Raw genomic sequence first — 23642 nt, forward strand, 5'->3', positions numbered from 1 at the left:
CAGGGGGCCCTATTAGCTCTATTACATTACTTCCACATCAGCAGATCACCTCATTTACTAGCTAATCAGGCAGAATTAAATATTTTAAATTATCTTTCTTAATCCTGCATGTGATCAGTTGAAAACCCTGGCTCTAAAAATCTAATTGTAACTGCTTACCAGAAATGTCATCTTCACTTTGAGGAACTGAACCAGGGCCAAATATGAGGCTATTTTTTCCGTTTTCCTAAAGTACTGTCCCACAGCCAGAACTGGACATGCATGCACATGTGCCTAGTGCCGGACATCTTAGGGGCTCCCAAGGGGACCTGGGATCCATGGCCCTGCTTCAGAACTGAAATATGGCCAGAGACTAAGAAAAGAGCAGTGGAAGTGGAGAAGAGGGGCATGGAGGTGGAGGTAGGATGTAGAAAGAAAAACAACTGTTAAAACCTTAGCAAAAGTCAGGAGAACAAAACCTAAATCTAGATCTAGAGTGTTCTGTGGGCCTAGACGGTACCTAATTGAAGAGACAGGAAATAGTTCCTCTCCTAGCGAGAAGGGATAGTATGAGGTTGTGGGAGCTTGCTCACCCACCTACAATTAAGACTTCTCAGCCTCCTACACCTAAGCCCCACTTCTCCCTGCTCTTAAGAGTCCTAGATATCAGTGTGATAACAAGGCAGTGAGCCAGTAGTCTGCTTCTTGCCCATTTTCCTAGGACGCTGCAGTAGTGTTCTCAGGAGCAGAACTGCCAGGACTATACTGTAGGCCTTCTAAGGGGTTTCCATTGTAGGGCAATGTTTCTTGAGTAGACCTGAAATTATGAGGAGGTGAAAAAAAAATTTGGAGCCAATCTGTAGAGCCCAGTGAGTTGGAACTGTGGCCACTGCCCTCAGTGTCCATTGCTACTGACAGAGGTGGACAAGGAAATAAAAAACAGGTGTGTGGTTCATAGCTTGCTGAACATCTGTCTGCCCTTTGTGTAAAAGTACGTGTGTGTTGTAGGTTAGGGGTGTGTATACTTTTTATGTTTTCACTGTTGATGGTGTGTGCTCTGTGTGAATGAACTGTTAGTGGCATGAATTCCATGTGTTTATGTGTACATGTTTGTGTAAAATGTACTACAGTGGGACAGAGTTTAAAGGGGCAACTGTTCACTCTCACTTTCCTCCTCCTACTTCCATTCCTTTAAAAACCACAGGAGTGCTCTCTACCACGGTACAACCCCTGAAAAACCTATGTGATTTGGGGATAAAGGGGGTCCAGAGGTTAGGTGAATTACATCTCCCCTGAAAGAGTCTCTAAAAACTGAAAGTTTTATATCATTTTCCTTCTTTGATCAAAACAAACCAAAATTGGGAAGAGAAAGATAAGGTTACATAGTCTTCTCTTGACCTTTTCGTTTTAGTGTGTGGGAATCCAATTGTGTAGATTAAGTTGTAAGTGAATATAATTTACATCAAATAACTTACATTGACTACTTCCCTCAGTAGTCCCAAAGCCAATCAGATTTCCTTCCCTCTTTCCTTCTTTCCTGCCTTCCTGCCTTCTCTCTCTTTCCTCCCTCCCTCCTTCTCCTTCCTTCTTTATAAATTATGAAATATTTCAATTATAATGACAAGTATAAAGAATAATATGAACACCCACGGATCCACCACCCACCTTTGTTAATTCTCAACATTTTGATATTTTTGCTTCAGGTAGTTTTAAAGAAATAAAACATTACAAATGCAGTGTGACCTCTTTGCTTAAGATGCTTAGTGCTGTGAAGATTCAGCCTATAGCACAGCTTTTCAAAACACATTTAAACAGAAGGATAGTATTATTTTGTAAGAATTTCTCTTGATCTTTGCCATTCTGCAGTTTTACTACAATGAGTCCAGATCAGAATTTATTCTTATTTATACTGCTCACAAATCTTTGTTCTTCCTGAATCTCAGTATTTGTGTTTTTCATCAATTCTGAAAAATTCTCAACCTTTCTCTCTTTTATTATTGCCTCCCCCCTATTTTCTCAATAGTCTCCTTCTAGAACCCCTATAAGGTATATGTTAGACCGTCTCTAGAACCCCTATAAGATATATGTTAGACCGTCTCTTTTCTATTCTTCATGTCTTTTAAAACTGCTAGAGAGAAGCCTAAATAGGGTTTCTTCACAGTCAGGATCCTGAGGCTGCCTGTTGCCTTATTCTTGGAGCATCTTGGTAGTGCCAGGGTTGATTAAACAAAAGTAACCTCTAGAACTGAAAACAGTCCTTTAAGAAATGGAAAAGACCGCTGAGGGAAATTATGGCAAAATGGGGTGAGGAGCACCCCACTGTGCACTCATTTATGCAGCACACTTTATTTGAATTGTCTACATGCCAAGCAGCAGGCCTGCACTGGTGTAATAGGGACTCACTGGTGTAATAAGACAGTCCCTGGCCACAAAGGGCTTAAGTCTAGTAGAGTATGTAGCCCAGTCAGAATGAGAAGCGCCGTGATAGGGATGCACCTGAGGTGCTGTGGGAGTGAAGTTGAGGGGCCCACTCAGCCTGAGGCACCCAGAGAACTTGCTTTGAGAGGGCAAGGGAAGGAGGCGAGCTGAAGGATTAGTCAGCTTGGTGAACGGTAACCCAGGCAGAGACAGCAGCTCATGAAACAGCCCAGAGCCAAGAGAACATGTCATGTTTGTGCTTTTCAAGTAGTTCTGTTTGGAAAGAGCTTAGAGTACAAGGAAGAGTGGGAAAGGATGAGGTGCACCCGTAAGAGGGCTGGGTTGTGAAGGGCTTCATTTGCCACAAGTGGGAATTTGCACTTTCTCTTTAGGGCAATGGGAGCCACTGAAGAGTTTAAGCAGGGGATAGGTTTGATCAGATTTGTACTTTATAAAAAGTTGAACATGACTGCTGTGCGAAGAATAAATTGGAGATTACAATACCAGAAGCCAGGAGAACTGTCCAGAGACTGTTGTTAGAGATTATGGCAGCCTGGACTTGGGAGGTGGCAATGGGGATGTTCAGAAGTGGGTTTAAGAACTCTTAAGAATTCAGAGGACATAATAGTAGTTCATTTCCTTTAAAAAAAAAAAGGGGGGGAGGACAAAGTGAGATGCTTATTTCATGGTCAAAACAAATATATCATTCTGCCAGTCTCAGTGGTTCTCAACATTTTTGAGCCCTGCCTCACCTAGAGCTAAGACCTACTCTCATTAGAAACAGTTCATATCATCAGTGATTCTCTGCAGATGGCACAGGGAGACACCTGTATGATTTACAAAAAACAAAATGAAATGCTCAGGTCATTCCTACGTGCCCTTCCATTGGGCATGCCTGGCTGCCTGCCATCCTCATTTTGGGGAATCACTGATCTATGCAACAGAGAGCATTTAGAGCAGAAATTTATCCTTCATTTAAAGTAAATAACATTTGAAGGAAACTCTTTTGCAACATAATGCTAGTTCAGATATCTCACCCTACCACCTGTGCCTTAGACACTAGCTTACTCCTGATAGAAACACAGCCTTCACGTAACTACACACTCTGCCACTGACGAAGTGACAAATCAGCCAGTATGTGATGAATCTGGGTTGTAGAGACAAAAATACCAGGTATTCCAGCCAAGACATACACAGTGTGTTGTGAATCATCCACACCAGCTTTCAGCACACTTAGATTCACAGAACAATTGCTCAGTTCCTTCCTTTGCTTTCACAGTGTAGACCTGGCCCAAGACCCAAGAGTGAAGCAGCAACTGTAAGGAAGCAGAAACATTATAAATAACTCAGAGAAACCTCTTATAACAGCAACTGCCTGCTGATTTTGTGGCCTAACAGCTCAAGCAAAGAAGGATATAAATACAATATTGTGCAATGACTAATTACTCAAAATTTTGTGCATCAGCAGAAGTGGAACCTGTGGTTGGTGCTAATATTATCAAATGCCTTTGCTGTTTAATAATCTGGTAGCTCTATATTATTTAGCATGCAATTTTCACAGAGAACAATGATTTTATTTCAAGTACCTCTCACTGAAATAAAAAAGCAGCTGTTAAAAGATGAACATTTGGCAGAAAATGTTTCAGCAGAGTCTTTTGTGAGATACTAAGTCATATTGGATTAACTGTTTTCTGTCTAGAATAGTGGAGTCACAAAGAAAAAAGATCACTGACCACAGAAGGCAAGGCCAATCTTTAGAACCCAGTGAATCACTAACAGACATTTTAGTTTTAAGTGCCGTTTATTCACCAATATATAAAGTTATTTATATACAAAGCTTCCATTAATATTGCCTGAAGAATGGGCCTTTTTTATTCCAGCTTTAGCTCATACTCAGAATTCTACTTCTCTTTCATTAATAATGGAATTCTTTAAATTATAGAATAAAGTAATCAGCCACAGACATTTTGGCCAGAATGGGGTTTTTAGCCAGCCTTACGTCTCCACAGGCCATTCTCTGTGGACAGCTGGACAGAGGAGCAGTGAGGGCTGTGACCGAGTGCAGTGCCTGCTGAGCACATGCTGGCCCTGCCCCTGAACCTGAAGAGGGCCCAGGGCAGCCTGCTGGGCTCCTGGCCTCATGGCCCACCCACTCCCAGGTGGCCAGAGCGGGGCTGAATCCCAGGTTGACAATAGACCCTCACATGTTTTTCAAGCTGGCCAACCACTGGTCAAACTAGGGCTATACTGGAGAGGAAGTGACATCATGACATGGCTGCTGAGCACAGCTAGTTTCAGCCGAAGAACATTATGGTCGAGCTGCTCTCGTGTGGCCATATTGATTCAGGAACATTTTTCATATTTAATTATTATAATTATCAGTAAAACATTAAATTCTCCTGTTTTCTAAACCATCACTCAAGGTACAAAGCAAACGGCTTCACCTTATCCCCATTTCCCACTGCTGGGGTGGAGTGAGTGATGGTAAAGATCAAAAATGGAGAAAGGGTTTTCAAAGATGGCTGAGGATTGCTTATAAGGTAAAGGCCAGGCTTGGGCTGAGGGTGGCAGGAGGTGCAGAACAGGGGTGGGGTCAGGGATGTCTGTTCTGTATGTTATTTGGTAATATGAGACAGTATGCCTGCATTTTTTACATGGTCGTTTTTATGCAAGTGCTAGCTCAAGACAGCTTCATCAAAATGCCTCATGTCAATACTGGTGTGACTGGTATTGTATCAACTGGAAGCTGACAGTGGACCCTGATGCACTGAGTCAGCCCTCAGATGGAGCCAGCAAATGACCTCTGTCAGTATGGACCATTGGCTGACTTGGACCAGGAGCCATTTGTCACCAATAGTGGAGCCAGATCAACCCATGGTGCTGACCCCTGAGGTAGCCAGGACACCACGACATGTCCATTCATGTGGGAAGGTTAGCATAGGTGAAACACATGGTGTGAGGCAGGTGATACCTTTTGCTTTTGACCCAATTTTAGATCAAATCGAAGTGATACAGTTATTATGATCACCTCTACTCTTACAAATGGTTACTAAATACTTGTAGGGTATTTGACAAATGAAGACTCTGTCAGTTCTGGGATGAAAATTGGTAGAGTTTTTCCTATTCTCTAGTAGTTGACTTTTAATCAATATGCTGAAAATTGAAAAACCAGAGTCATTCTCTAATACCACTGACAGTCTTTTTGGGGAATGAAATGCTGCCTTGAACATATATCGGCCCCACCTTACTTTGATTTTGCTCTCAACCCCCCATTGATCCCTCTCTGCTTTCATCTATCTAAATGAAAGAAGGCTCTAGCCCCATAAACCTCATTCCAGATGGAAATGCATAATTCAAGAGAACTACTGATGTCAAAGAAGAGAAGGCACACCAATTTGTGTCAGCAGTTGCTGTAAATTAGAGAGGAGTACAAGGAGAGTTTAATGTAATGTAGAATTGAAAATAAAATTAGAACCAATATTTAGGCAGTCCTCCGCCCCTTTTTTCCCCTGCTGTGACAAGAAGGATGGACTCCCAGCTTAAGTACCTAATGTAGTTCATTTTTCTTTTCTGCTGGAATTTTTTTTCCCCATAAAATGTTGCATGTTTATCTTTGGCATCCAAAATTAGATCTTTTCACCTTTTCCATTCTAATCTCAACAGAAAAGTCAGGGTAGGAAAATTCAAAGTTTTCCTCTCATCTTCCATATCCATTGTTTGCCGCATAGAAAGGACCCTGCTATACCAGTCTGACTAGTTCAGCTGCTGTAAATAGCTATTAATTCTTCCTTAATACTGATTCTCTCTAATATGGGTGTCACCTCCATGGTTTCTTTTCTTTTTCTAAAGCTGGAAAATAAAAGGTTGATAGCGAACATGTCACACATGTACTACTGTGCAAGGTGTTCCTAAACACTCGTGAGAAGAATTCTTCAGCACACATCCAAAAGACTGTTCTCCCCTTTAAACTAGTTACAGTGGGAAGCTTCACATTTAATCCAAACTGCCATTGTGCAGAAACTTTTGGGGCTCTTTATTCGAATTTCCTTCAGAGCTGGTGGTGTTCTTTATAGTTGCACATTGTTTTGGGCCAGTGGTGGGATTCCCTAGCTTGATCCCCCACCTTAATCACTAGACTTGGTTTTAAATGATATACTCTTTCCAGAAATAAATTCTTTGGGATAGTGGTTCTCAGTGTGCCCTTGGACCAGCGACATCAGTATCACCTGGGAACTCATTAGAAACACAAATCCCGGGCCTCACCCCAGATTTAATGGATCAGAAACTTTGGGGGTGGCCCTGCAACCTGTGTTTTAACAAGCCCTCCACGCAATTCTGATGCACACTCTAGTTTGAGAACCACTGGCTTAGAAGATGAAATATTGCCTTCAGTGAGGATATTCAAAGATGAAGTTTCAAAATCTTTTTGAGCAAAGTTGAGTACACGTATAGCCTCTCCAGAGGACTGCTTTAATGGAGACTGGCCTTCAACTGAGGCGTCCCAGTTCTGCCGCCTAGCCATTTGATATTGAGCAAGTTCTTACACTTGGTTTCTCATCTGGAAAATGAAAGACCCACCCTACCTACCTCACACGATTGTGATGAGATTCAAATTGAATCACATCTGCAAACGTGCTCTGTAAACTGGAAAGTACTATGCGAAAGTGAAAGTCATGTCATTCTGCAGACAGAATTCTGGTAGTCTGAGCATTTTGTCAGGGCAAAGAGTTGGGAAAAGGCCCATACTGTATTTATCATTTCCTTGGCCAGATCCACCTTTTTGTCTTCATGATGACTGATTCATCCCCCTTGGTGGATGTGTCTCAGATTCTGCCATTTCAGCCCACCAATATCTGGTGTTAAGAGAGGAAAACCATTGCCTGATTAGTGGCTACAAGGGGCTAGAAAAATATATCCATTTTCAGATATGCTGTTTTCTATGGAAAGCTTTGTGATGATCGGTAAGGACGGACTGTATATGTGGGCACTGGTGCTCTCATGACCGAACTTGTGACACACTAGCGGTGAAAGAGTCTGTACTGAAACCACCCATTTCGGCCCTGTGTAAGGGAGTCATGACTTTCAAGAAGGAAGCTGTGTCCATTGCCACATATTAATCATTGCAGAGAGGACCAAAAGGAAAATCCCTCAAGCAAATCAAATCTATAGAAACCGAGATTTAAAAACTAGACCAGTTAATGTGTCTGTGCTTGAGAAGAATGTGGGTGGATTTTACCTTAGGGGTTAGCTTTTACAAACAACTTCACCATAGGAATTCTTAAACAGGGAGTTCCTGGTGCATTTATAATTTAACTTAAAAACTTTACAGACTGTTTAGTGAACATATCTGGGCAGGAAGAAAGCTAAATCTGTTGCCTTAGTGCTTATTGGGAATGCAGTTTTAGTAACACAGAACAGTTCCCACTAGGCCAACATCAACTTCAGTTTTCACACAAAGTGCCAGCTCAAATCAAGAGATTAGGTATGAATCTAATTGGTTAATTATGATTAAATTATGGAATAATAAGCTATTGGTTAATTATTGAATTAGAACATGAAATGATTTTGCTCAAAATTGTGTGCCTATTTAACAAATCTATAGAGACAGAAAGTAGATTAGCGGTTCCTAGGCCTGGGGTAGTGGGGAGGAATGAGGAGTGACTTTATGGGTACAAGGTTTCTTTTAGGGGGGATGAAAATTTCTAAAATTAGACTGTGGTGATGGTTGCTCAATCCTGTGACTATACTAAAGAACATTGAATTGTATACTTTAAATGGGAGTATTATATAGTACATGAATTATATCTCAATAAAGCTGTTTTTAAAAAAAAAAAATCAAATAGCTAATAAATTGTAGAGCCAGGGGAAACATTGTGCTTTTTTAAAAGGCAGAAATAAAAATCACATCAAAACTTTGCTGCATGCAGTTTCATACTTGATTAATATGAAATAATGATCATTTGAACTACATTAAGGCAGAAAATATTTGCTCTTTTTGTTTTCTTTTTTGTGAGGAAGATCAGCACTGAGCTAACATCTGATGCCAATCCTCCTCTTTTTGCTGAGGAAGATTGGCCCTGAGCCAACATCCGTGCCCATCTTCCTCTACTTTACCTGGGACGCCGCCACAGCATGGCTCTACAAGCAGTGCAACGGTGCGCACCCAGGATCTGAACCAGCGAACCCCAGACCACCGCAGCAGAGCGCACGTACTTAACCGCTTGTGCCACAGGGCCAGCCCCTGCTCTTTCTTTTAATCACAGAGTATTTTAAAAGCAGGCTATCTCAGCCTAATAATTGAAATAACTATTAAATAATGAATTAAGTAATAAATTAAGGTGGCTAATAGTAGAAGACAAAGTCATGGACGTTTATGTCATAATGATTTGTCTGTGTTCCCTGCAGATTTATTTAGAATAAAAATCAGCAGCACTTACACAATAATGATAAGAAAACTAGATTCTCATTGTCCATCCTGATGTTCCTAAACTGATCTGTTTAGGGAAGGCTGGAAGGTTGAGGTTGGAAAGGACATGATCTCATCCTTATGATGTAAATACGTGCTGATAAGATAGAAGTATTCAGATCTGAGCTGTGAAAGAGGGTTCTTGTGTAAGCAGCATCTTATCTCATGGCATGTTTATCAGACAGGCCACTCAGTCGTGTCTGCCTAGGGGAAAACCTTTGCACTTTCCTGCCTTGGGAAGAAGATAGGCCAGGCCACACTAGTTTAATCTCCTTGTTCAAGTCCTCCCTCCAAGGTTTGGGGCTTGCCCACGGCTCACTGGTGGCATGGAGACTGCAGATTGAGGTAAACAGGAGAAGAACTGGCTGGGAGATATAGGAATTTCTGGCTTAGTGGAAAGAAAGCAGGGGGCTACCAACACCTGCCTAGTGTGCCTTGCAATTGAGATTGCTGGTTAGGGCTTCCAGAAGAAGCCCTGGAAGACTGGAAGACCCTGACTGCGCCACTGGCAGTTCTTTGGAATGAGAGGCCCTACTTTGGTGTTCCTCAAACCTTTTTTCATTAATCACTACCCACCTACCCCAAGGAGCATTTTAATTTTTTTTTTTTCCTAATTGCCCTCAAATATATTTGTTTACATCCTGTGGCCCTTTGGAGAGCCACAAATCATTGTAATATCTAAGTTTTTTTCACTACAACACCCTCCCCTCCATGCAAGAATGAATTTTCACCCCGTGGGGGAGATATTGCCCCAGTTGAGAATGCATGCCCTGGATGGAGTGAAGGGTCTAGGAAGGGCCTTCCTCTTTCTGCTCACACTTGAGTGAGTGGTGAGGTCAATCACATGGAGAAGGCGGATCAGGTGGCCCAATGTCTATCACTAACCAAGATAGGCCCCGACTTCAGGTTCCAGCATGGCTAAAGGAAGGTCCTCCAAAATCACATTGTCCCTGCACCATCTGTTCAGCCTGCCTGCTGTCCTCCAGACTCTGCCAGCACCTCCTCTCCCTGGGCAGCAGCCCTCTTCCCAGTGGCTGGCTTGCTGTGATGGAAAATGGGGTCTTCCATCAAAGCAGCAGTGCAGGTGAAGGTGCACAGCTTTCCTTGCCAGCAGGTCACCCTCTTCCCATTCTGTCCTCCCACCCATCCCAGCTCTTGGCCTCTCCCGGAAGCCTCACTCATTATTCCCCCTCTGTCTCTTCACCCCAAATGAAAGGGTGAAAGCATGAGATTTACCAGGTTTCCCCAGTCTTGCACTGACTAGAGGGACCTTTATACACTTCACTTTACATTTCTTTAATCTCCTAGTCACCACCTCTTTAAAGGTCTCAGAAAGTATCTCCCATACCCCACAGAGGAATGGATTTCCGAGACCTCAGCACATACCACTGCTAGAACTCTCTGGAGCCTGGCCTCCTTTGTAATCAAGAGCTACAGGACACTGGCTTCTGTCTCTTCTGCCTCTTCCTGCCTGCAAGAGCATTCCTGGATGCCCACATCCTTCTACTCTGAGCCGGGAACATAAAGCCAGTCGCAGCATAAACCCCTTGCCCTAGGATCCATAGGATCATGACCCTCTTTATTCCTTAGAACCCTTGTCTGGCCCCTTCTGACCTAGGTCATGGGCTTTCATTTTCAAAAACGTTAGCAAATTAAGGGTCTTCTGAGATGACACCATCAAGTCTATCCCACCTCTGTTGAACACCACTCTGCTCCAGGGACTGTGCTAGGCCTTTTCACATACATTGTCTAATTCAGTATTTACAGTAGCCTTATGAGGTAGGTTCCCAATTCAGAGATAAACAGTCACAGAGAGTAACTTGCCAGAGTGGTGAAATCAGGACTTAAACTCAGATCTATCTGACTCCAAACCATTTACTGCATTGTCCCAGTTGAGAAAATATGTTCCCAGTTGAGAAAAACATTTTTCCCAGCTGTGTACAGAGGGGCTTCACTGTAGGTGTAAAGATAATGAATTTACCATCTTAAAAGATGACACAGCTATCAAAAAAGGGAGAAGGCAGGATTTAAAACCAGGTGTGTTTGTTCCCTCTGTGCTGCTTCTCCAAGGTTCATGACACCATGTCTCCTGCCAGTGCATGATTAGCTCTTTAAGGACAAAGAATGACTTTTACTTTCTCAGGCCCAACCAGATGTTCATGCCTCAACCTCCTGCAAACAAGAACAAGGCAGAAGCCCCATTCTTAGAACTTGGAAGCAAAAGCAAAGCAGGACTTGCCACCAAGCTAGCCTGAGGGTGAGCCACCTCAGCAGCTGGTGCAGCGCTCCTGAATGGAGGTGGAAGGTAGCAGGGACCCTGGGGGTTTACATTGTTCTCGCCCTTCCTGAACCCCTTGCAGTATTCTTTTTTATGAAGAAGAAATAGTGCATTGACTTGGGATTTAGTCATGTTTCCTCGCATTTGCCTTTTCCCTGGCCTATGAAACCACAAGCCTGGCTGAGGAATTCAGGTCCACAGTGTAGGCTTTGAATAGTTTTGTGTAGGGAGAGGTTTTGAAAAGAAAGGAAAGTGGTATCTACTTGTCAGATGGAATGTGTTAAGACATTGAGGAGGAATGCAAGAGCTTTAATTGTTAGGGTCCCTCTGCAGTTTGGGTGATGAATCACCCAGCGTGGGTACAGATTCCTAACAACTGAAGCCTCATGATGACATCATTCTTGCAAGATTGTCTGGGATCTGTTGCAGCCGCCTGACAAGTTCTTACCTTGGGGATTTTAATCACATGGGTTTTTTTCCCAACCACATTTAATACCCATCATGCCTTCCAACTCACCCACTTTTCTATCAACTAGAATTTGGCAAACTAGGGCTTTCACAAGTCTGTCTCATTGTCATCCTTCCTACAGGGCATTCTTGGGACAGTGTGTGCTCCTCGCCTGATCACTCAACACATGTCCTCCTGATAGTCTTTGATTCAGTCAGCACATATTTCAGCAGTGAGCCGGACATTGCGCTAGTCTAAGATGTGGAAGTGATGAAGACCAAGGAGGAGGGCAGGAGCATCTAGGAGGGTACCTAACCCAGACTCACAGAATCAGGAAAAACACAGTGCTTTGAATATAGTGCCAGTCAGTGAATATATGATGACTAAGTTAATAGCTGAGTTGAGTCTTGAAAGATGAGTAGGAGTTAGTCTAGGGAAGAGTCTGAGCCAAGAAAACTCCATTAATGAAGACCCAAGGTTCCATACATGAATAGGAAGAAGCAAGAGATGAAACTGGGAAAATGGGCTAGGGAGCCTCATGTGCCATACTAAAGAGCTAAAATGTTATCCTAAGAAAGAGGAGAAACATTCAAAGGGCTTTGGACATGGAAGTGAGGTGGCCAGATTTATAGCAATGTAGAGTATGGATGGGAAGGGGCCAGACTGGAGGCAGGGAGACTAGTTAGGAAGTTAGTGTGGTGCTCAAGAGGTGATGTGAGCATAAAGTAGGACAGTGGGAGTAGGGATAGAGATGAGAGGACAGATCTGAGAAATATTTAAGATTTAAATTTGGCAACTGGTGCTTAATTAAGTATATAGGAAGGAGATATCCCGAAGACCCTCAAATTTTCAGTGAGGAGGTGCCACAAACTGAAAAGATAAGAAGAGGCCCGTGGTCAGGCAGAATTATGAGTCAATTCGGGCATGTTGAGTTAGAGTTGCCTGCAAGAGACATGAGGCTGGTCGAGCAGACTCACAGGTAGTTAGATATATGAATCTGAAGATAGAGGAAAGTCCGGGCTAAACACATTGACTTAAGACTCATCATATTCATAGCAGTTGAAACTATAACTGCATAGTAGTTGAGACACCCAGGAAATTATAGGGAATGAGGAGGGCAGTGGGCCAAGGACGGAACCCAAGGGAATACCGATACCAGCAGGTGCAAAGGAGGAAGAAGGACAGAGAAGTGATAGAGGCAAAGAAGGAGTGTCAGAGAGACACAGGGACCCAGGAGAGTCCCTTACTGCTCTGTGCTTCTTCCTGATCAAGCTTGCAATGCTTCTCTCTTTCCTAAACCTTCCACCTAAGCCCTCTGGCTATCCTATTCCTCATAAGTAAGCTCTTTTACATCCTTAACTCTCCATACAGCCCTCTCAGGTGAAAGCTGCTCCTGATCCCAAAGCCCATTCATTGCAGCTTCCAGCCATCCTTCTTCTACCATCCTGTAGAGATTCCTGCATCTTTGAGGCTCGTGCAGTTCAGTTATAAAGCCTTGACCTCCTTTCCTGATCATTCTCTGTTTGTCTAAAACTCTGGCATCTACGTCACCATTTTTCTCTTCACCCCAATGCTACCGTCATATAGGATGACTTTAGTACCAGGAAGATGACCCATCACCAAGTCTCATAGTCCCTAAATGCCCTCACCTCCAGTGACTCTTCACCTCCACTCCAGCCAGGTATTAAATGGTTAGTAGCTGGCACTGCTTCAGTTCTGTGGGAATAAACCTAACATCCTACTCTCTCACCACAACCAGCTGTCACCTCTTCTCCTATACTTGTTCTCTCTTTCCTTAGTTCCCTCCATTTTCTTCTGACCTGTTGACCTCATCCTGACCTTCCTTACCCAGTTTAGACTCTCTGGTTGTTCATCTGAAGTATTCTTTCCTGAAACCTTTGCTTCCTTTGCACCTCGACTCTTCCCCCACACCTGCCCCAAGCACACAGAGGAAAATGGGACCCCATACAGAGAGGCATCATTAGAGATTCATGTCTTCACTCTCTCATCCCTGTCATTCTTTATTGCTATAGAAAACATAAGCTCTTCCCATGGGGAAATAGGAAAATTTGAGCAGTAGCCAAAAGCCCAATCTCTCTCTCCCAAAATAGCTTCTCCACCTGCTCTGTTGCTGGATTTCCACACAGATGTCCTTGGTACAACTCTTGACTGCCATTTACCACCTTTATTTTTACCTTGGGCAAGTTATTTAACCTCCTTGAATCTTAGTTTCCTCAGTTTTAAAATAAGGATCCCCCAGGGTTGTGCAATTTTGAAGGTGCCCCTCTGAATAGGCACACAGCTTGGTGAGCTGAGCCTGGCCTGCAGACCCACAGTCACCCCCTCACCTGGGTACCCTGGTGCAGTGCCACTGTACATAACCATACACTGCAGCCCTCCATACACTATGCCTACCTCCACAGGGTTCTTGTGAAATAAAGGCAAAAACATGCACAGCAGAGAGCCTGACTCTGGGAAAACCTCAGACAAAGGAGCTAACAGACCACTTGGACTTGGATTAACGTGTAGCTTACTCTGCTGAGGTGGCACCTTCAGCCACTTTCAAACATTTACTGCCAGCTCCGCGAGGTTTATCAGTGTGCTCCTATCTCTCGTCAGACAGCAGAGCCCTGAGAGATTGGGACATGAGCTGGTAAGTTCAGTGAGTGACCTGTGGTCGTAGTAAAGGGGTTCAGGCGGGCAAGGGGCAGTGGGAGGGAATAGGGAGTGGGGCAGTTGGACAGAGAGGATGGTCTGAAAGGGAGGAGAAAGGAAATGAGCAACCAACCTCCCCAGGGCAACATTGCCTCAGGTCCTAGCAGCAGAGGCTGCCCACCCCAACCCCACACCCTAGTAGTGGGTGCTGTCCTCAGGAGCCCCCACCTCTCAGATTTCTCCTCTTGGGGTCTTCTCACCGGCTGCTCATGAGTGTCATCCCTACCCCACCAGCCTCGCAGAGTGCCTGGACTTCTCTACCCACCCACCCCTCTAGAAGGCTGAGGTACTCCATAGGGCAGGTTTTGCTGTCCTTTTTCTTCACTGATACTCCAACTGCCTCCTCAGGTACCAGAGACCAGATCTGCTCAGAACCCAAGAGTGTGAAGGCCCTCAGGAGAGCAGGAATTTCAGAATGCCACATCCATTCTGTAAGAGCAGCTCTTCCTTAAGAGGAAATCATTGTGAGAAGGCGGTGAATAGTAGCCACATGGGTATTTTTATTAAAGAAAGATGAATTATGCCTCACCCCTTTTGGCACAAAAATAATTTTCAGTAAATGTTAAAACCGTCATGTTGTATCAATGAGAACCATTCCATTATTCCAAAAATGATTGATTGGAAAGTATTTCACTTCCAGGAAAATCACAGTGATATAATACAGCTTCCACTTTTAAAGCACTTTCCATTAAAAAAAAATCATAATACCAATGTATAAAAAGAGTTATACTGAAGATGTGAATCAACAGCCAAGTAATTTATTGGCACTTGAAAGCCTTGTGTATAAATAGATTCAACAATGAGAATATCAAGTAACTCTGGGCCGTGGCAACCTAACCTCCATTTCACTAACACAACGGAGAGTCACATGTAGTTCATCGAGGGTCCTCTGGCCACCTTGGAAGAGATCACAGAAAGAGAAGAACACAATGGAACTAGGACCAATAGCTCACGTCAGCTCAAAGTGCTGGATAATGCAGTGGGAGAGATGAAGGAGACAGAGATATAGTGTAAGCCCCCAAAGAGTTTTCAAATTGTCCCAGACTGTAGGCCCATACACAGTACAAATGTACAAAATAGTACAATGTCTTAAGTGTTCTATGAGAAGTGCAAAGGATTATGAGATATCAAAAGGGAGAGAGATTCTTTTTAGCTTGGTGATTTCCTTCCTTCTTTCCTCCCTCCCTATCTGCCTGCCTTCCACAAACGTTTACTGTGTGGTGTAATGTCAACAGAGCATGGAATCAACCAGGTCTGGATGCAAACTGCAGCTCTGCCATTTACTAGCTGTGTGACCCTGAACAAATTATTTAACGTTGCTAAGACTCAGTTCCCTCAAGTGTCAGGGGGAGTCATTGTACACATGAACTGAGGTTAGTATTGTTTGTGTGTATATAAAGTACCCAGCTATGCTGCCTCCTGATGCAGAGCAAACAATAAAAGTTCACTTCCTTCCTTACCCTTCCACTCCTCTGTGAAGGTTAAGTAGTACTTTTCTGCCCCTTTCATGTTAAATGCTTTTCCACTGTTGGATGTAATGTGACTTTTAAGATACTATTTACTGGTCTTCATGTCTTTGAGCTGATGGTCCCTGTGAGCCAGGAGCCTCCCTACTTCATGTGTTTGGACTCAGAGGCCTGACTGCTGCCCTCTTTGTGAAGAAGACCGTGGAACCGTTGCCCCGGCCATCTCACTTCTGGTGCGAAGGTGGAGACCTGGGCAGCTGAGAGGTGACCAATCAGCAATCATTAACTGAGCGTATACTACTTTTAAGGACTGTATAACTCTGGAGAGTCACCAAGGAAAGAACTAGACAAGATTTCTGACCTCTCATAAGAATTTAACACATGGGGATTGCCTCATTCAAGGTTCTTGGTTAAAAACAAAAGCGACCAGTTGTGGTACTGGCATGGGGCACTGGATGCCATCACAACAGTGCTGCCACTAACATCCAGAGCTCAATTTTTCTGTAATCACTGTCACAGCCAGAAAATGTTCCTCCCAGTCTCCTTGACTTTCAGGTGGGTGTCACTGCCTAGTCCTTAGTTGCAAAGGAAATTGCCTCGACAAGACAGGGTATTCCCAAATACAAGAAAGAGCATCTCTCAATTCAGTTCACCCCAACTTGTAGTAGATGTCCCCTTAATTGAATTAAGAAAAAGAGGGTAATCATTCAGAGACTGAAATTGGCTCATTTGCAAATTCACAAAGAATGATTGATGTTGATTTTTAAAACTTCTTTAGTAAAATTTCTTTTATTAAAACTTATTTAAATAAAATTTTTGATTTTTTTATTTAAAAAGAGTAAAACAGTAAAGTTGCAGTACTCCCATATACTCTTCACATAGTTTCACCAATTATTAGCATTTTGCCACATTTGCTTTATTGCTGTCTTTTCAAAATACATAGATATACTTTTTTTGATGAACCATTTGAGAGTAAGTTGCAGACATTGTGACTCTTTACCTCGTAATACTTCAGGATATATCTCCTGAGAAGAAGGACATAACAAAACTATAATATAATTATCAAATTCAGGAAACTTAACACTGAAATAATCTTATCTTATATGCACAGCTCAATAATGTCCCAATAGTGTTCTTTATAATTTTTTGCCCAGGAGCCAATCCAAGAGTATGTATCATATTTAATTGTTGTGTTGCTTTAGTCTTCTTTAAAATGAAACAGGTCCTCAACCCTTTTTATCTTTCATGATATTGATATTTTTTGAAAAGCACAAGCTCATTGTTTTATAGAATTTTTCTCATTTTAGGTTTGTCTGATGCTTCTCCATGATCTAAGTTAGGTTATGCATTTGGGGCAGGAATACTACACAAGTGACTTTATGTCCTTGTCAAGGCCCCACATGTGACGTTAGCTTGTCTCATTATTGGTATGTTGATCAATTGATCAAGGTGGTGTCACCAGGTTTCTCCCCTGTACAATTACCCCTTTTCCTTTTGTAATTAATAGGTAATCTGTGAGGAGATGCTTTGAGACTTGTAAATATCCTGCCCTTATCAAACCTTCATTCAGCAGTTTTAATGCATCCATTGATGATTCTTGCCTGAATAATTTATTACTATGATGGTTGCAAAGCAGTGATTTCTCAAACCTTTCTATTTACTAGTTCGCATTCTGCTTTAAGGAAGAGTTTTCCCTTCTCCATTATTTATTTATTCATTTATTTATTTAACATCAGCATAGACCCATGGATTCTTAATAAATTTTAATATGACCATTAACAACTTATCTATTTTTGGAATCCATCTCTTAGATAAATTACTTCTGCATTTTGTGGATGGGTCAACTTAATTGCAAGCAGCTCTCTTTCTTTCTTTTCATTTAAGACGGAATACTTTATTCAAACCCATCAGAGAAATGGACAGCTTGGGTCTGTAACAAAGCATTGTGTTTTAAAGCAAAGTCAGTAATTGTTTAAGAGTATACATTGCTACATACAAATTAACTGATCAGACCACAACTTCTCAATGTTTATAACAGAATAAGCTTCCCTGTAAAAGCAGCACCTTTCTGACATTTTAACTTTAGTATTCCTCTCCTTCTTCCTCACCCTCTCTTGCAACAGAATCCCCACCAACCTCCTCATAATCCTTCTCAAAGGCAGCCATGTCCTCACGGGCCTCAGAAAATCTCCGTGTCCTCACTCACGTACAAAGGCACGCTTGGCATACATCAGGTCAAATTTGTGGTCCGGGCAAGCCCAGGCCTCAACAATAGCTGTGGTATTGCTCAGCATGCATGCAGCTCACTGTACTTGGGCCAGATCTCCACCAGGTACCACAGTGGGAGGCTGGTAATTAATGCCAACTTTGAAGCCAGTGGGGCACCAATCCACAAACTGGATGGTACGCTTGGTCTTGATGGTGGCAATGGCAGTACTGACATCCTTGGGAACCACATTCACCACGGTACAACAGACAACAAGCCATGTATTTACCATGGTGAGGGTCACATTTCACCATCTGGTTGCCTGGCTCAAAGCAAGCACTGGTGATCTCCACTTCAGAAAGCTGTTCATGATAGGCTTTCTCAGCAGACATGACAGGGGCATATGTGGCCAGAGGGAAGTGGATGTGGGGAGAGGGCACCAGGTTGGTCTGGAATTCTGTCAGATCAACATTCAGGGTTCCATCAAATCTGAGGGAAGCAGTGATGGAGGACACAATTTGACCTATCAACCTATTCAGGTTAGTATAGGTTGGGCGCTCAGTATTGAGGTTTCTATGACAGATGTCATAGATGGCCCCATTGTCTACCATGAAGGCACAGAGTGCTCCAGGGTGGTGTGGGTGGTGAGGATGGAGTTGTAGGGCTCAACTACAGCTGTGGAAACCTGGGGGGCTGGGTAAATGGAGAACTCCAGCTTGGACTTCTTACCATAATTGACAGAGAGATGTTCCATCAGCAGGGAGGTGAACCCAGAACCAGTTCCCCCACCAAAGCTGTGGAAAACCAAGAAGCCCTGAAGACCTGTGCACTGGTCAGCCAGTTTCCAAATTCGGTCTAAGACAAGGTCAATGATCTCCTTGCCAATGGTGTAGTGCCCATGGGCATAGTTATTGGCAGCATCTTCCTTGCCTGGGATGAGCAAGCAGCTCTCTTTCTTCATGTGGACTTGAACATTTAATCTATACCCCATTGTCTACAAAGGCAAACAGGAAATAGAAAGCTGATCTTTTTATGGGGATTGTTAGGTTGAACACACAGGTTATTGAAGTGTTTTGAGTAGCTGTGGCAAAATGGGGTACTCTGGAAAGGCATAAGAGAGTAGGGCCTTCTAAAGAAAAGAAGGAAAGGGGTTTTGCAGACAGGCAAGAGGAGGTAAAGAAGACTGGCACAATCAGTGGCTTTCAGACTAAACACAGAGCACGGGGGACTTCGCAGAACAAGGTGGGGTGAGGGAACGGCAGGGAGAGAACTCGTGATGGAAGGAACATGCCCAGTCTGTGCTCATGGTATGCAGAAGAGCAAGGAGGTCAAAGGAGTACGGGGGGAAGGTAAGTGCAGTAGCAACACGTGTTAAGAGTTCTGTTCATTGATTTTGGGTAAGAATACTGAGAAGCAGGGAATAACAGATTCACAAAATCCCTATGAGGGAAATGTTAATACTTCCATTTTATTTATAAGAAAACTAAGAGAATTTATATTAATTTCCCCAATGCCGTAAAGCTAGTAAGTGGCAAAGCCAAGGTTCAGGTACAAATCTATCTGACTTCAAAGCCACACTGCCAGAAGAAAGAAAAACATTGATCATGGAAGAACAGAGGTAGCATTAGGGCTCTCGACATAAGGACAAATATGTTCCAATATGTCAGTCATACACTTAATTAAGCCTGGCCCACAGTAAGTCTCAATAATTATCCCAACTAGGCACTTGAGAGAAAATCAGTAGTAAGCCCAGGGTACTTACAAAATACTGCCAAGGTTTTCACACCTTACATTCCTGCATAATTCAATGCCTCCTCCCCATGCCTTTTTAAAAAATCAACTTTATTGAGATAGAATTTTCATGCCTAATAAGATTTCACCCATTTTAAGTGTGTGATTTGATGAATTTTGACAAATGTATACAGTCATTTAACCACCCATCATAATATAAAACTTGCTATCATCCTAGAAAGCTCCCTGTGCGGCCCCTTGGCAGCTGATAATTCTCCAGCCCCTGGCTTGCTTTGTCATTTTTGCCTTTTCTAGAATTTCATATAAATGAAATCATACGATATGGTATGTAGTCTTCTGTGTCTGGCTTCTTTCACTTAGGATAATGCTTTTGAGATTTATCTGTGTTGTATTAGCAGTTCATTCCTTTCTGTTGCTAAGCAGTATTCCATTATATGGATGTACCACAATTTATTTTCCAATTCATCAGTTCAAGGACATTTGGATTGTCTCCAAATTGGAGCAATTATAAATAATGCTGTAAACATTCACATATAGGTCTTTATGTGGATATATGTTTTCATTTCTCTGGGATAAATACCTAAGAGTAGACTGCTGGGTTATATGATAAGTGTATTTGAATGTTATAAGAAACTGCCAAACTGTTTTCCAAGTGTCATTTTGCATTCCCACAATCTATAAGAGTTCCAGTTGTTCCATATCTACTCCAAAATTTGGTATTTTCAGTCTTTGTACCTTTAGCCTTTCTAATGTATGTGTAGTGTTATCTCATTGTGTTTTGAATTTGCATTGCCCTAGTGTCTAATGATGTTGAGCATCTTTTTATATACTCATTTGCCATCTGTATATCTTCTTTGATGGAGTCTCTGTTCAAATCTTTTACCCATTTTTATTGTTGGTTTGTTTTTTTTTTTTGTCTTATTGGGTTGTATTATTGAGGTATAAGAGTCCTTTATCAGATATATGTTTTGCAAATATTTCTCCCCTTCTGTGGCTTGTCTTTTTATATTCTTTTGAAGGACAAGGGTTTTAAATTTTTATAAAATCCAATTTATCAGTTTTTTTTCCAAATGTTTCTTGCTTTTGGTGTCCTAAGAAATCTGCCTAATCAGGGTTACAAAGATTTTCTCCTGTATTTTCTTCTGTTTTTGTTGTTTTAACTCTTATATTTAGGTCTATGGCCCATTTGGAGTTAATTTTTGTTTACAGTGTGAGGTAAAGTTTCATGTGTCTGCATATGGATATCCATTTGTTCCAGCACCATTTGTTGAAAAGACTATCCTTTCCTCCATTGAATTACCTTGTTAAAAATAAATTGACCGTATATCTGTGGGTCTATTTCTGGACTCTCTTTTCTGTTCAACTGATCTACATGTCAGCTCTTACATCAATATCTCACTGTCTGATTACTGTAACTCATGGTAAGTCTTGAAGTCAGATAGTTTACATCCTCTAACTTTGTTCTTTTTCAAAATTGTTTTGTCTATTCTAGGTCCTTTGTATTTCCATACAAATTTTAGAACCAGTTTACCAATTTCTAAAAATTGCCAGCTGGGATTTTTATTGGAATTGCACTGAATCTATAGATCAGTTTAGGGAGAATTGACATCTTAACAATATTGATTTTTCCAATTCATCAACATGGTTTATCTCGCTATTTATGAAAGTTTTCTTTAATTTCTTTTTCTTTCTATAGTAAGTTAAATTTAACCCTACATATTCAGTTAAATTTAACCCTAAATACTTCCTGTTTTTGATCCTACTGTAAATGGTACTGTTTTGATCATTTAAATTTCATATTGTTCATTGCTAGTATATAGAAATACAATAGATTTTTTTATATTGACCTTACATCCTGTTACTTTGCTAAACCTACTATTTCTAGTAGCTTTTATGCTGATTTCTTAGGATTTCCTACGTAGGTGATTATGCCATCTGCAAAGAAAAAGAGTTTTACTTCTTCCTTTCAAATCTGTATGCCTTTTCTTTCTTTTTCTTGTTTTATTGCACTGGCTAGGCAATACAGTATGATGTTGAATAGAAGTAGTAAGAACAGACATCCTTGATTTGTTCCCAATATTAGGGGAAAAGCATTCAGTCTTTCTCATTAAGTATGATGTTAACTGTAGATTTTTCATAAATGCTCTTTATCAAGAAGATCAAGTTATACCTTCTATTCCAAATTTGCTGAATTTTTATTATAAAATATTTTATTTTTATTTTTTGCTGAATTTCTTATTATTCAATTTGCTAAAATTTTTTCAGATTTTTGCATCTACATTCATGAGGGATATTGATCTGTTTTTTGGTTTTTTTTTTTTTCTTGTAATGTCATTGTCTGGTTTTGGTATCACAGTAATGCTGGCCTTACAAAATGATTTGTAAGTGTTCCCTTGACTCTTCTAATTTCTGAAAGAATTTGGGTAGAATTAATATTATTTCTTATTTAAACATTTGCTAGAATTTACCAGTGAAGCCATCTAGTTTAGAGTTTTCTTTGTGAGGAAACTCCCTATTTTTAATACAGGAAAGACTAACCTTTGCTGTCTCTACCAACACAGTGTTATAGCACTAAGAATGAAGGGAAACCAAGTTGTGAAATCATCGTTGCCTAACTAGTGCTTCCAACACACACAGTTCTAACAAGCACTGTGCTTCCCTGGCTTTGGCTACCATGGGAAGCAATCTAAGTGATTTCCATAGAGTCTTTTCAGACATAGGTATAATGCTTTTTAAACTTTCTTAAAAATCTTGTCTGCAGCCAAATACCCACTAGCCAACAGGAGTATATAAAATTGATTTCTGTCAGTGATGCAAGAATGTTTGCCTTCAGCCCTGTGCCTTTGCTCTGGTCAGACTGCAAGTTAAAGGTGAGAGAGGCACAGGAGCGTGGCTTACCTATTCATGAAATATTTTTAGTCTCTTAAATTTTTTGAAAAATATTAAAAGCTTATAACAATAAGCTTAAATAATAAGCTTAAACAATAACGTAAAAGCACATAAAGAAAAAAAATATTACCCCCATTCCTTGCAAATAAGAGAATGAAATATTAACAATTTGGTACATATCCTTCTTCATTTTTCTCTGTATTCTTAAAAAAGAAAATATACATATACTCATATACATAGGTGTTTTTGTTTTTTCTCTCTTCTGTTTTTTCCCCCCAAAATGGGATCCTGACACTGAAACTCCTTTTTTGGCTTAACTAATTGACATTTCTTTAGGTATGTGCATAGAGTTCTAACTTTTTCTTATTAATAGCTGCATACTTTTCCATGGTAAGAATGTACCAAAGTTTATTCATCGATTCTCCTATTTCCTAGACAATCACGTTTTTTCCAGTTTTTTGCCTTTGGAAACAATGCAGCTGTAAGCATCTTTACATATCCCCGTATTATAGGAGCTTTTACTTCCATACGAGATTTCCAGACACAGGATTGCTGAGTCAAAGGACATACACATCTTTTATTTTAACAAATACTGCATTACTCTTCCACATTCCTAATGTTATTTTAATTTGCATTTTCTTTGCTAAAATTGAGCATCTTTTCATATGTTTATTGTTTATTGACCATTTACATTTATTTTTCTGAAATTGCAGACCTATATCTTATGTCCATTTTTATCCTGGATTTGCCTTTTTCTTAGCAATTTGAAGGTGTTCTTTGACTATTAGGAATATGTCATATGTATTGCAAGAATTTTCACCAAATCTGTGCTTTTTAAATTTTTATTTATTTATTTTTTCCCCCAAACCCCCAGTAGATAGTTGTATGTCATAGCTGCACATCCTTCTAGTTGCTGTATGTGGGACGCGGCCTCAGCATGGCCGGAGAAGCGGTGCGTCGGTGCACACCCAGGATCTGAACCCGGGCCGCCAGCGGCAGAGCACGCACACTTAACCGCTAAGCCA

At 41.4% G+C, this 23642-nt stretch overlaps 1 protein-coding gene and 1 pseudogene across 3 annotated transcripts in view; one reads left to right on the forward strand and one right to left on the reverse strand.

Moving 5' to 3' along the window:
• The window catches only part of RBKS (ribokinase), a 93101-nt gene that overhangs the window by 66318 nt on the left and 3141 nt on the right, over positions 1-23642 (forward strand). The window contains exon 8 of one of the 3 annotated variants that reach the window (XM_058551533.1): positions 8416-8733. The exons of the other annotated variants lie outside the window; for them this stretch is intronic. Coding sequence (XP_058407516.1) covers positions 8416-8478 — 63 coding nt within the window. The 3' untranslated portion in view covers positions 8479-8733. Of the gene's footprint in view, positions 1-8415; positions 8734-23642 lie in introns of those variants that run through there. 3 annotated transcript variants of the gene reach the window in all.
• On the reverse strand, positions 17838-18967 carry LOC131412252 (tubulin alpha-1A chain-like; annotated as a pseudogene).

The sequence above is a fragment of the Diceros bicornis genome, chromosome 12 (assembly GCF_020826845.1).
Source record: "Diceros bicornis minor isolate mBicDic1 chromosome 12, mDicBic1.mat.cur, whole genome shotgun sequence".
Classification (NCBI taxonomy): domain Eukaryota; kingdom Metazoa; phylum Chordata; class Mammalia; order Perissodactyla; family Rhinocerotidae; genus Diceros; species Diceros bicornis.